The sequence below is a fragment of the Ptiloglossa arizonensis genome, chromosome 6, assembly GCF_051014685.1.
Source record: "Ptiloglossa arizonensis isolate GNS036 chromosome 6, iyPtiAriz1_principal, whole genome shotgun sequence".
In the NCBI taxonomy this organism is placed as follows: domain Eukaryota; kingdom Metazoa; phylum Arthropoda; class Insecta; order Hymenoptera; family Colletidae; genus Ptiloglossa; species Ptiloglossa arizonensis.
In genome coordinates, this window is record NC_135053.1 from 21,740,180 (window position 1) to 21,755,119 (window position 14,940).

A 14,940-nucleotide genomic window follows, 5' to 3' on the forward strand; every position below is an offset into this window, starting at 1 on the left:
TGCCAGTCGTATACGAAGACCGTATGTATACGTCCTCGAAGAATGACGGTCATATATGAAGAGCGTATATATACGTCCTCGAAGAATGACTATTCGTATACGAAGACCGTATATATACGCGCATGATTTCGTTATATTGTATTAAAATATATTATACGAACATTGTAATATAATATATAAAAAAAATAAATTACGATTACAAAGTTTTGTATTTTATAAAGTGAAACAACGCGTTCCGTTCACAGCTATCACATTTTGTCACAGGTGCTCCGTAGCGAAAGAGTCAATCACGCCCTTAACCCTTTGCACTCGAGGCTTCTTTGCTACCAGAAACCGATGCTTCGAGTAAATTCTTTAAGTCGAAAAATTAATTTGAATTGGAACATTTTTATATACTTCGCAAATATGCGTTTACACTCTACAAAAATGTAATATTTAAATTCCAATTTGAATTCCAAACCACGAAATTTTCCCGGATCGAAAATACTACACCGAATTAGGTGGCGACCGATTAGGATCTCCTCTCGAGCCCAAAGGGTTAAATCGCGCCAGCGAAACGAACGATCCGATTGAATCGAAACGCATTCTCGATCGAATTTGCAATTCACCTGTGGATATTTTCAGCGCCCGGTTTGCTCGAGTTTGGCAAAAAAATTGCGCAACTTCCGGTCCGCGGGCTGTGTACAGAGGCGCGGCAAAAATAGGACGACGTTACACCGATAAACGCGAACGTCTCGAGCACGCGAAACCGAGTCTGTGCGCGATAAAGCTTTGCGCGTTCGCCTGGGTTTACGGGCCACCCAGTGAAAGGATAACAGAGCGTGTGCGCTCCGCTCCGCGTTTTTCCCGAGAAAATTCGCCGAGCGGATGGTCGGATCGCAAGCATAACAGGCTCCCGCGAATCATTGAGATTATCCGGGACCCAAGTACATAATACGGGCACGTACCGGCCGAAGTGGATTCGCGAGACGCGTATACGCACGACTTATGTAACGCCCGTTGCGTTTATCTAGAAACGGTTCGCACTGTTTAAACGAACACCGAAACAAGAAACGATAACGAGCAAAAGAAAGACGCGCGCGCGGCCGACGACCAATAAAATAAGAAAGTTTTACACACCGTCGGCCATATTTTGCCCACCGATACCGGTATTTCTCGATTTTAATCGGAAACAAGGATCTGGACGCAGAATGACTACTAGTTGCGCGGTAAGTGAAATTTATGAAGTTGCGAGGGATTCGATTGCCACCCGTTATCCGATCGTACGAGAATTACCTACTTTATGGGCAACAAATTGGAATCTGTGTTTATATCGTGTAAAACTGCCTTCGTATTCGCTCGTACCGGCAACCGTTTCGTCGATTATCGTCGTTATCGATCCCCAATAACGAAACATTTTCGAATACGATCACCGTTCCCGACCGGAACCGCCGATCGCGCGCAACCTCAACGAATCTTCCTGTACGGGTACGAGATGGAAAATAATATCTGTCGGTTTCATCGGTTAAACGGGGGTTACTTTCGAAACGATCCACCGGATTATTAATCGTCGAATCGGTAACCCCTTCCACGTTCAACGACTCGTTAAATTTCAATATCTCGCCGCAGATCGTTATCCCGTGTATCCGGTGTTTAGAATTAGCGTTAGAGTTGCCGTCTCGAGCGTCGATTCTATCTACGATCAACGCGCGATATATATATGTAACCTAATAATAGTTTATCTCGTAATACCAGACGGATGTAGACTCGTGTGATTGACCGTATCTGTGGTGTTTCATCGAGTCTTTCCCCGTTATCGAGAGATAACGATCGATTACAAAGTACAATAGATAATTACCGAACGTGTCTTCAGTCCGACACGGATGCGTTTTCGCACCGATCGCGATTCCGTGTTACGATACGTAAGAACGTATCTCGCGAAAGAGAGATATCGCCTATACCATCGGGGGGCCAGCGCGACGTTTCTTCGAAAGTTTCGCCACCCTTGTCCTGGAACGCAGAGGGCGCGCGAGCGTGAAACCCGGTGAAACGATGGAAATCGCTGAACGAACCGTTATTTCGATAAATACGGTGGTACCGACGTGCGCCGAACAACGACATTATCGTAATTTCCTAGCGCAGGATAAACGCGGACGAGTTCGAGCGCAATCCGTGCGTGTCGCGATATCTCTATTACCGGCTCGGGATCATTAAATTTCTAAATTTCCCTCGCAAGACTCGCGGACTGTCGCAAGACCTCGAGTCGCGTCGACCGCGCGAACACACCGTGCCTCCGGAGCGCAGGTAGTCCCTAAAGAAGGACGGGAGTAGGGAGGGCCCCGCAGGGCCTCCCTGGCACTCGACAGCGTGGAATGCGAAAGCGTGGGTTCGGTTCGAGCTGAAACGCGATCTCGATACACATCGAGACGGCCGGCCGGCCGACCGGCCGGACGGACGGACGGCCGCCGGCTAAATACGCGCGCATGCGCCCAACGGTACTCCGGCGCGCGATCGTTCGACCGATCGGGTCTCTCGTAATGCGCTCTCGATCGTGTGTACCGCGCACGCGTACGTGCATATGCCGCCCGGACGAGTGCGCGCGCACAATACGTGTGCACGTATACAAACGCAACGTTTTCACTGTCTCTCGCGGAGAGCGCGTATTACACGCACGTAGAACCCGAAGAACTGGAAAGTGAACCGAGAGAGCCCTCGTGCACGGCGTTCGTTATTGGCTACCACGGTGCGGGCTCCGCGAACGAAAGGAGGGAATGTACTTTCTCCCGAATCCCGTGGCGCGGTCTCATCCGCGGTATCTTATTCCGAACGAACTCTCGCGCGCTCTGTTTGCCGATAGCGGTGCGAAAGGGGAACACGAGCGAATAGAAACGAGCGCGGCGGGTCCCTCGAAAAGTGTAAGTTTCGTGTGGGAATTGTCGCGAGGTGATTGTTGCTCGCGCATCGAAACACCCGAAGGACGCGTCCGCGGCACAAAGGAAGAAACAATTGTTATACGAACACAGGACGTCCGGGCTTTATTCTCCGAGTTGCACAGAGACTCGATGCGAAACACGCGACGTATTCTTCCTTCCGTTTGTAACACGGTGCAAAAAAGAAAAAAAGGCTTATTATACATTATACACCGCGTCCCTCTTGTTCCGTATCGGAGATTCGTTTCCCGACGGCTGGCTAGTTACGAGATTTAACAATAACCGCTCAAAGGTGGACGGGTTTACCCTCCGTGAACCGTGTACCGATTATCCTCTTAAACCGTTCTCCGCAGCCGGGCACTTGTAAGCGCTCGGTCGAACGCTACGGTCCGTGCGTGGAACGCCTAAGGGCGTTGGACGAATACGCGCGACAAGCGCGACCACGGAGCCCCCGCGCATGCGCAGTACGCGTTCCGATCTTAGCACCGAAGGAGTTAAACGTACAACGTTCGGGTGCACGAGAGACTGCGTTATCGACCCGTTAAAGTATTTTTTTCCACGCATCGCGATTAACTTCCTTTGAAAATCGTACCTGGAGGACGCGCAACGCGGTCGCTCGATGCGGAATCATTTCGACGAGACGATTAGAACTTAAACCAATTGTTCCCTCCCCCCGAGCAACGATACAGGAAGCCACGTCCTCGTTGCAATCGCATTGTCATGACCGTTCTGAATGGCACGTCCCATCGTGGATAGAACTGAATGAGATGGCCCGCAGGCAGGTTGCTAGTCCCGAGAACGTATGATGACTGACTTAACTGGAGTGGATAGAGCGTCTGGGTCCACGGTATAAATAGATGCTACCACTTACCGTCAATTCAAAGAGAACACAAGACTGCGCTTCTAGTCGCGACCGAGTACGTACCAAGCCTCGGGCGCGTCACGAAGCGACACCGATAGCGAGGTGCCACCCAGTGGCGTAACTACTCTTTCAAGGTCGACGGAACGAGAGAACTCGCGATTTTAACACTCGGACGGCCGCTCTCACGGCTCCGTGACTTCGCGAATTCGACCGTGATCGGGCTACTCTCCGTCCTCGCGAGTTCGAGAAACCAATATTTATCGATAGCTCTCGCGTCTACGCGAGACACGCTCGCGATGCTAAACAATTCGTTCCTCTGTTCCTCGAACGGTCGATGTTTGTAAACCGATTCTTCGATCGATGCTGCCGGTGTCCGAGTTTCGAATTTCTAAATCGCTTCGTACGTTAATTGCGACACCGAATGTTTGGAACCGAGTCGCTAAGAAGTCCGAGTTAACCAAACATTTCGTTCCAATGTCAAGAACAAATACAGGACGATGTACAGTATCGTGTAAATGAGAAAAGACTTCCTTTCAAAACTGCCAACGCGCTGTGCAAACGTGGAACCGAGATGTACCAAAGTACAATTGGGTCCATCGCGATGTCGGATAAAACGGTACAACGATCGGGTTCGCACGACGAACGTAGAAAATTCTACGCCTGTGACTACACACCGAGTACCATGACCCCCGATTACTAGGATCGGAGTTAATCATTCCTAATTTATGTCCAGTAACTGCGCCGCTAGTACTCGAACCGGAGGGAATGGCCAGCCTCGCTGACTGGAAATGCCATTAGAGCACCGTTTCCGGATGACAATGTTCCGTTGACTGGAAACGCGTGTCCCGTGCAACGATCTAACTGTACCGAGTAACGTTTCCAAACACTCGAGAATGCCTCGAGAGGTCAACGATGCTTCGAAATCTTTATCGGGTGATAATGCCCTCGTTAAGAGTCCTCAAGTAGGTGTATTTGAAATAGAGCGCAAGGTAATAAACTTAGCGGCAAACGCTGCTATATATTGGGTTGTTCGAAAAGTCGTTTCGTGTTTTTTTTGAAACACGATTTTTTTAGAGCGTATAAACATTTGTACTAAAAAAATAAAATAATATTTAAAAAATCTCAAAAAAATATCGTGTTTCAAAAAAACGAAATGACTTTCCGAACAACCTAATATATGTATAGGAATCGTGTCCAGCACGTACTTGGTTGGAATAACAAGGGTGTCGAACGAATCTGAAATCAAATTTTACTTTTGGGAAGTGAAACGTAAGATTCTAAAATTCGTAATTATTCCAAATTGTTCGATCCACAAGGAGGATAACTTTTTTGGAAAGTTTTCCCAAACTTTCGTTTCGAAATTGGAATTCGTAAATTCTCTTGGGTTGTTCGGAATGTTATTTCGTTTTCCAAAATGGAGAATATATAGTTTAATAAAATGTTTATACGCTCTAAAAAAAGTCGTGTTTCATTTTCACCAAAAAAATGATATGACTCTCCGAACAACGTAATACAGGTCGAGACGTTCCGCAACTCCGCGACGATCGTTCCTCTCTCGAACGAGTGCATCTGTTCCAGCCGTAAGCGCACAAGTCGTCTCGCAGTTGCAAACGGATTGCGCGTCGAGACCGAAAGCGTTACAGGAGCGGAGAAACGCAGCGCCAGAAGCGTAAACGATTTTTCAACGCAGTTTATCAAAGCACGCATCGGTGAATCGTCGAGCCAACGATCGGCGGAGCCACGGTGTGTGCCCCGACATGGTCGATTTGCCGTGCCCGATGCCTAAGCAAAAGCGGGTAGCTCTCTCGTGTATGCACGGTCGAGCTCTATAAACCGAAGACGTCGTCTCGACGGCTCGTTAGCGGGTGGAGTTATTAAGTGGTCGCTCGTTAACGACACGGAGCGCAGTCGTTAGCCAGCCACAAGGGAACGTACCGGAACGCTCTCGCCATTACTCCGATGTATCGATAAGTTGACCATGAATAAGCAGAAACATTAATTGATACGTCGCGAAAGAAGTCCGCGTACTCGTCGGTCGACTTTAACGTCGAATGCGTCTCGAACGAACGTCGTACAGCGACTGAATCGTTCGTTGGTCCAACCGTGGAAAATAAAGAATAAGATATCGTATTTTCTCCGATCTGGACACGAGGAAAATAAAGAATAAGATATCAAATTTTCTCCAATCTGGACACGAACATTATCCCTTGTTTCGGTTAAGTCTGTCGCTCGAATTTTGGACCGATGTCGAACGAGCGTGGAAACGTTAAACGTTTCTGTATCTTTCTTTTTCTTCTCAAAGCTAAGAAGCCTTCCAGATCGACTTTAGAACCGATCGAATGACACAAAGGACAAGAAAAAACATCGATCGGTGAAAATTCGAAATCCTTTTCAACTTTCGTTCCTCTCGATCGATCCGGTCGAATATCCTTGCATAACGTTCGGTTAGGATGCATCGCTGCGCGAGATCGTTGCCACCGTGACGACGAGCGATACTTCTATACAACCACGTATAAGCAAACGAAACTTCTGGACGTACGAAGTGCCGAAGTACGAAGTATTCCGCGTTCGATACGCGAGAGCAACGAGCAACCGTAGCGCGAACGAAGCAACGCGTTGCCCGCGCCGAATCCAGATTTCGCGCGCGTTGCTCGAAAAGAAAAAAAGAATCCTTGAACTCGTTTTACGGGCGTCGAATGCCCGCGAGTTGCGCGGCGCACACGAGCGAGCGAGTGCGCGCGCGATACGCCGAAGCAACGGAGAGTAATTGATCGGCACGAGAGTCTAACGCACGCGCGGCATTACATAAAACCCGTTTAGGCGGGCATGAGTCCGCCTTATCCTCTCGGTCAATGCCATGCGGCGTTAACGCGAATACAAAGATGGTATCTCGTCGGCCGTGCGACTCTCTTGCCTTACCTTGACCGTTCGAGTGATTTTGCTGGGGCGACTGCGGCTGGCCCTGCGTCAATATAATTTGACTCTCGAGCTGTTGAAGCTCCGCCTGGAGCTCGTTCAGTTTGCTGTTCGCCTTTTTCACGATCGTCGCCACGTCGGACAGCGCTTTACGATCGGTCGCGACCTCCCTCAGCTTCTCGGCGCCAGCCTTTATTTTCAACTCCTGCAACAAAGTGAACGTTCGTTTCCTCGTTTTACGGCGGAACACTGTCGGTTTTTATTTCTGCTCTTTTTTTTTTATTTTTATTCTTTCATCGAGAACGAACGAGCGCGTCCCCCCATCGGGAACTGTGCTCGGGACGGGAGAGACAGAAGCGGAATTTCGCTTCGCGGAATTCAGACGCGCGCAATTATCGTTATCGATCTATCAATCGCTTAAGCGCGTCCCGTCGCTCCGGAACCGCTCCTCTCCCGAAGCAAATGAGACGTAAAATTGTACTCGCGCTCATGCCCCTCCGGTGTCTATCCTTTCATTCTATTACCGCCTATTATATTTGCTATAACTTCTCTCGACGGGCACACACACCCGACGGATCGCCCGTGTACCTTCTAATCAGGCTACGCGAGCCGTGAATAATATTTAGCGAGCTGGCGCGCAACGAGACGACGAACAGCATCGGAGGTGAGATCGTTTCGTGAAATATTTCGTTCCGCGTTCGTCCGGGATGATTTATCGATTCTGGTATCCTACGAGGGTTACCGGGAGTGTTCGAAAACTAGAATCGAGAAATTTACGGTTGCGCGTGCGCGCATGCGGTGCGCGATACGCGATTTACTGTTCCGGTGTGGGAAAATCGAATCTCTTTGTTCGTTTACCACGCGACGAGGCCGTGTTTTAGAACCTCGCGAATATCAATCGAACGAACCGTGCGCCTCGTTTCGTTGGAACGGTGCGGTATTCGCGAAAACAAATCGTTTCGTTTTATTCGTACCGTTCGACCGAATTCCAAACCTACGAGTACGTACGAGCTTTATAAATATACCTACGCGAGTACTTCGAATTTGGTGTGCATCGAGTCTCTGGAAAACGATACTCGAATCTTACCGAGTGCCCGCGAATTCGACGTATAATATTTTCCACGTTCGAATGATTTAACGCGCGGTCGTGTTCGAATCGCGAAACAAGTTCATCATCGGAACAATATGTATCGATTTCGTCGAAAAATGCATTTCGATTGAAATTTAATCGCGGATACTCGTCTGTACTCTTGGAAAATGAGCATCATCGAGAAGCAGGAAATGTATTTTAAAAGAGCAGACAACCAACTAAAATGACGAATCGAGTACTATTTTTACACGGCTATGACTCGGCCGGATCATAATAGAGTTAGAAACATTATACAGCGCGAGTTAGTTTCTCGAGTCCGTTTTTAAACTACGGGCATTAAAGTGTTCTGAAAAAGGGGTTGCTCGGTTGCATTCCGATTCTACTTATTTATATTCGATTATGGTCCGAGTATATCGGTATGTACCACGCTTTTATTTCTCAAAGTACCCATACGATATTCGAACAATCCCAACTGGTTTCTATACCGTTCGCGATATGCTTGGACGCATCACCGATCGCCGATGACTGTGCTCCGTGATCGAACGATTACACGAAATTATGCAAAAACAGCTGCAAAAACAGTGGCGGCCGATGGAAAGAACACGACGTAACCGGTGATCATCCTTTTCGTCGTAACGTTTAACATCCAACGATTTAAACGCGAGCACGTCGCATTACTGGAACAGAAAATCGCAAATTACGCCAACAACCTGGACTCGAGACGCTTCCAGTCCCCTGTTACGAGTGCCGCGCGTCTACTAAAATCTTTGAATCTTTCTCCCGTGTTCGTACGTAACTGTCCTCCGCGAGTATCACTTCGCGTAAGTGCAGATAATACGGCGCAGACTCGCGATAATAACGATGCAAGGGTGTAATCACACTTTTACCTCGTTGCGCTCGATTCGACGAGACTGCGCGAATACGGGTCACGATGCAATAACGAAAAGTAAAAAAAGTGCCGAGCGAGTGGAAGAGAAAAGGGAACGTTGGCTTCGTACGTAAAACTTGTTTCCACGCAACTGGTGGAAGTATACGTCGGACCACCCTCGAGTTCCTTTCTGTATCGGCTCGCTCGTACACCGAGGCTCGAACTACGATATCCTTCCACTCCAACGTTTAATTACCGAGCAATAAACCGTCGTGCCTACGTAGCGAACTACTCGTAAATTCGTCGATTTCCCCGCGAAACGATCGCTCGCGATAAATTCGAGGCATCGTTCGTTCTCGCCCCGGCCGACGACGGCGACACCTCGTTCCCCGTGAAATATTACCGGAACTCTCATTACTGATTTACAATCGACCGGTCGAAGAAGACAGCGGGCGTTATAACGCGTCGCGCGAGGTTACGCGGGACCCCGTAACACCTTATCTTATTGGCGCTCCGGCAGCGAATAGGGGGTTCGCTTTTTTCCACCGAAATGACCATAAATTCTGCTCCGGATCCATTAGTCACGTGGACCGTGCCGGTTTTCAACGGGCGTGCCACGGGGATCGACGGTGGTCTGACACATATCGGATCTCTTTCTCGTTCTTTCTCGTTCTTTCTCTTTCTCGCGACGCGAACAGGAGAACGACGAGATACGAAAGAAGGCGAAGAAGGGAAGGATACCCTCCCCCTCTCCCTCCCGCCCGTCTCTGCGAGGGATCTCGTGCTCGTGCGAGCACCGCTACCGTGTATGCGGTGCGCGAAGAAAAAAGAGAGCTTCGGAGAAGAGGTGTAGCCAAGAAGGATAAGCGAAACTCGACATACCTTGCGTATTTCTCGGCGTATGTGCTCCCGGAGCTCGTCGAGACGAACCGGCAAGGGCACCTGGTCACTGCCAGCCACTCCATACTTGCTCGACAGTTCGTAAAGAACCGGGTGCCTGATGTAATCGCCCTGAAACAGATTCCCGAATTCGATTATTCGCCGACTCTCTCTCCCTCTCTCTCCCCTTTCTCTCTCCCGCGCGACGTTGTCCGTGAATAATGAATTTTTAAGAAAACGATAAATCACGAAGATTGGACGCCTCCGACCGGGAACGATACTACGGTGTGTGTTATTGCGAACGGGAATATTCTCGTTACTTATACAGGGTGGTCCGCGAGAAACGGGACCGTTCTCGGTATCTCCCGTTGGGTCGACGCTACGGGCAAAATTTATTAACGAGATACGGATATCTCGCTTCGTCCGTTCAATACAACGCAGTAACGCGATTTTTTTTCTTTTCAAATCGTCAAGATTATTTTCTCTCTTTTGGCGTGACTCGTATCGAACGATCTGAATTTCAAAACACGCGTTTTAAGACACGTTCGAGAGATCGCACGAATTATTCCAACTTCGATCGTTTCTCTATTTTCAAATTTTTTAATCTTCTCGTCACTGGTCGGTACTCCCTGCGTCGGAATATGAATTATTAGGTCGGCTGTTCGTTGCGAATAATACGCGACAAATAAAAATAAAATCCAGGCGTATCGAACACCTTTGCGAGGCTTCTTTGAAATAAAGAATAATATAATTTTATTTGGGAACAATATCGGACACTTTGTCGATAGCAATATATTTTTAATTACCATCGATTAGATAACTTCGAAGAGAAATTCGTCTCTTTCGTAACGTAAGTCCGGCTGGTGATACCGGAATGCTCGGTTACAAGATTCGCGGTACGAAATTGCTGAAACTTGTTAAACATTCTTGCTGCGTTAAATCGGGTACACGCGTCGCGTTTCGTGTTGCGTGCAACTCTATTCCCACACGGTTCGGAATTGGCATTGACATTTAGATTTTTCCGGGAACGTCGATGATGAACGATCGCTTGTAAATTTGAGAGGAAAACAAGCGAAGAATACACCTTGCAACGCCGGAAATTGTCTGGCGCGCGGTGCGGATGTACACACGGGTTGTCGAGTCATCGAGCCACGGTTAATAAAACTGTAGTCGGACGAGAAAATATCGATCTGAACGTTCCCAGTGACACTATCCGATACTATCGAGCTATTAATACTGCTAATCGATCGATATTTAAATCGTTTGGTCCCTGCTCGACCTTGATAAAAATATACGATCGATTATTACTTTAATCGCGCTATACGTACGTGTGTCGAGCGCTCGAATTTCGGATCGAGCCAAGTACTCGACGGTTTCGGTAATTTTTCAAATCGCAGTGTCGATCGAGATACTCTCGAAATATGTATATTTTAAATCAAATATTCCGGTACGGTTCTCGCGCAGTCCTCGTATCTATTATATCGTCGTACGATTCGTTGCTATGTTCCACGGAATATAAAAACTCGGAATTAATTACATCCGTTGGGTGAGAAAGGAAATATGTATTTATTTACGTTCGCTCGAGTATTGACTCGCAACAGTTTTTTCCTTTTTTTTTTTTTAATCTACGACGGAATCGTAGTTATCGATTCAAGCTGAAACTCGATGCGTTGGAAGTTGCATTCTGGTCCCCCGCCTCTTTCATAATTCACCGTTTTGTATACAATATGAAAGTTACGTCACATCGGTGACGGTGCATCGTTGCGACGTTAAAACGGTTCAACGTTAACGTACCGTACATGGTGCAATACAGGTCCAAAAATATTTAGGTTTGAACGCACTCGGTGCCGATAAATGTCGACACAAATTCGACTTCTTTTCCTTCTTGCGCACAGGAATAAACGACATTGTTCAACTTCGCTGCGCGATCGTGTTGTAAACAACGCGGCCGAGACCCCCTCTTATTTTTCGCGATCGACGAGCACCGAATTTCACGTTTCCGATACGAAAGTGTAACCGACATTCACGGATGTTACAATCGCGCTGATAAGAATCGCGCGTGATCGGTGTTTTGCAACGATTAACGCCCGGATCGACTTAAGCACGATAATTCGATATTTTACGGGCAACCGATTGTTTATTATAATCGTCGAACCGGCCGAACGAGCACAATTCTACACGAAACGATTCGTAGCGCACCGCTCGCGATACGTTCTAGCTTAGGATCTAACTTGTACTCTTCGACCACCTGTTGCGGTAAAAGTACGATTTCACGAACAGTTTTATCTTTGCCGCGATCTTCGCGAATGCAGTTTTAAGAGTCCACCTTAACCACTGTTCATTCAATTTCCATGGAACAACGATACTTCGACGCGATTGTATTATTCGATTGGAGTATTCACGTAAGACTGAGGAGGCTTTGCCGATGCTTTATCTCTTATCACAGAGTACGATAACAGCGATTCCCAACAGTAGAAGTGTTACGGTAACTTCCTTACTGTGAGAAACTTCACGTTCACCTTTACTCGGACCCAATCTTTCAGCTCATTAAAATGTACATTCTGATCGAAATAATCCGTTACGAGAATTCGTTACTAAGAAACAACAGCGCAAATTGAAAGCAATAAATAACCGTACGAGATTTATTGTAAACAACCTTCTTCGTGTATGTGTACAGATATTGCTTTCGTAATCATTGTAACGCTTCTGCGCACTGAGGTAGGCATAATAAAAACTTTTCAAGTTCCAGATTTTAGCAACAGTAAATTCGAAAAGTGGTAGTCTTTTTCTCTTTCGTGTAATTAACGAATACGGTCACGAATGTATTGTTTATTACTGAATAATAATTTTTAAAACGAGATTTAACAAGTGTTGGTCGAGTGCATTGATTTGTAGATAATTTTAACCGTCTCGTAAAAACCAAGAACGAAATCTAGGTCGTTACCCAAAATGACACATTCCAGTTTTCGGGTCGGCGTTATCAGATTGCCATACAGATTAGACTTAAGGGGAAATTTTTCAAATTGTCCTACTAGCAACGAGCAATCGTCATTTAAATTTTTGTAAATTTTACATACTACTGCTCGAGACAAATTGAGAGACGAGACATTCGAATATTGGATAACGAACAAAATATCAAAAATAAAACAAATACCGTGAAACGAATGGACTTTCACGAATGTTGAATTTGGATAGTCAACACGAAAACATTCGTTGCCTCGTTTGAACGACGTACAACATTTACAACCCACGTAAAACGGTCTACCGTACACATTTATACTATTCTAAATATTTCTGTGAAATCCCTACTGCTTCGTACAATTAAAGTTATTTTCCTTGGCACAGTAAAGAACCAAGAAGGATTTGCGGGATTTGCAGGGGTTTTACGTTCGCGCCGCACGAACTTCGCAAACTCGAAGTTCGCAGCAACCGTAGTTTTCGTAACAGCCCGTAAAACGTTCCCGAGCGAAGCAAAGTCGGGCCGAGGTGGGTGGAGAACGATTTAAAGAAGCAACGAACCCCAAGCGAATATATGCACGTCGGCTGTGTGCGTTTGACACACTGACGCATGAGCTATTTTCATGCATTCCGTAATATGTGTGCCATGCATAATAATCCTGAGAGGTCAACAGTCGTCGCGAGCATTACTATAACAAAGACATGAAAATCTCCGTGACCGGAAGCGTTTATGCTTCTATCAATGATATCGAGTCCCTACCGAGTCGTCCGAAAGGATTCTCGTTAAAAAATAAATCGATCGTATTCGCAACGTATTTCGTAAAAATGCCCGTCAATCGTGCCAATAGATTTCTAGAAATGAAAACGAGAGGTTAGATTTCTGTAACTTTGTGCGCGAAACGAAATTTCGTTAATGGAAAATTTACGATCTTCAAAAATTCTAATCATAGCCACCTATGCTGTTATGATTAATCGTCGTAAGAAAATAGAACTCGGGATTAGCAGCGCGAGGAGCGGGGCTAACCGACGTGTACCATTTTATTTTTGGGTTACGCACAGCGCAAAGCATCTGTTAGCAAATTGCGAAAGTGCCGTATATCTGTGCGAAGTTGGACAATCAGCGCGTACGGTGACGATCATGGCTGCATTATCGCAATCAGAAAACTGCACTGCGATCGAACAAAAGAGATTTTGTATATTCGTGTATCGAATAACGATAAGCCGTTAAAAATTCAAACGAAACACTGTACTTTTCTTAACGTTCGATAAATACTGGAATCGAGTGTACAGTAATTGAAAACGGCCTTGCGTTCAATATGAAAGTTCAAAACACGAACCGGCGATCATCGGTGCAGAGATTTCATCGCAACGATGCGTTAAGCTCAGCTTGTCTGTACTGCAATGGGAAGCTACCGATCGCGCTTCTGTCAGAATGATTCTCGACCGTTGTTCGACTATGCTTTGACAAACGCGGCGGTTTTGAGCCGTACGACTGTTCCCGTAATGTCACGAAATACCACTTGCCGACAGAAACAGGTGCTACCAAGGGCTGCTTGGAAAGTCCTCGGGAGTACATTTAACGAATCTAACAGATATCAGGTGCGCAGAGCCCGTCACGCCTCGTTTAACGTAGACCGGGCTCAGGCGTTGATAGACGTGATTCATGAAGAAATCAGCGATCATCGTTGCTTTGGAAAACACTTCCCCCGAGGTCGAGAGAGACAAGTGCGAGCGTGTTGCGGGAGAAAGGTCGCGAGAAGAAGAAAAGAGTCGAACACGAAGCGATTGAATTACAGCCAGAGTAATCTTTTATTATGGCGGCTGGAATGATCGGTCGGGCGGCGACCGACGCGCACCAGTTCGTAAAGAGAGCGTGGATGGACCTGCAACTCACCTGATAATAGCTTGATTCCGCCATCTTGGACACTATACTCCACTCACTCACTCACTGCTTTCTATCCGTCCTTTGTGCATGAGACGACGATGTCCATTGTGTTTACACGCGTAATGTGCGCTGCACCGACGAGCTGGCTAGAAGTGACCGCATTTTATATATCGCCGCGCACGTCCAGTCCCGTCTGCAAGATGTTTCCAAATAAATCTGTAGATGGGAAGCGACACGGAGTTACTACCACAGAGATGTATGAATGAAAGACGCGCGGCTCGCGAACGAAATGCAGACACGAACGCATTCCACCGCACCAGACTGAAGACTGACGGCAAGTACCGGGCCAATCGTGGCCCAAAGGCGCGCGCACTATACCTCCGCCGCTGTCGCTAAAGGTGCGTTCACGATGTCGTGTTTACGATACCTCGGTGAAATGGCCATTCTTCATTGGTCGATTCCAATGGAACTGGAAGACGAACGAATGTTTGTAGTATTTTGCACCTTATAGAAATAAGAGAAAATGCAGTTGTGGGAAACGAGACTTAACATCGTCGCATTAATCTATCAGTG

The 14,940-nt window shown here is 47.0% G+C and overlaps 1 protein-coding gene across 3 annotated transcripts in view; it reads right to left on the minus strand.

Annotated features, from left to right (window-relative positions):
- Pkn (serine/threonine-protein kinase N) overlaps positions 1-14,704 on the minus strand; it is a 39,979-nt gene extending 25,275 nt beyond the window's left edge. For 2 of the 3 annotated variants that reach the window (XM_076314806.1, XM_076314805.1), the window contains exons 1-3: positions 14,377-14,704; positions 9,528-9,656; positions 6,691-6,892 (exon numbers count right to left, since the gene is read on the minus strand). In XM_076314806.1, the coding sequence (XP_076170921.1) occupies positions 6,691-6,892; positions 9,528-9,656; positions 14,377-14,400 (355 nt within the window). In that variant the 5' untranslated portion in view covers positions 14,401-14,704. The remainder of the gene's footprint in view (positions 1-6,690; positions 6,893-9,527; positions 9,657-14,376) is intronic. The other variant, XM_076314804.1, reaches the window with a different exon arrangement.
- Between the last annotated feature and the right edge of the window lie 236 nt (positions 14,705-14,940).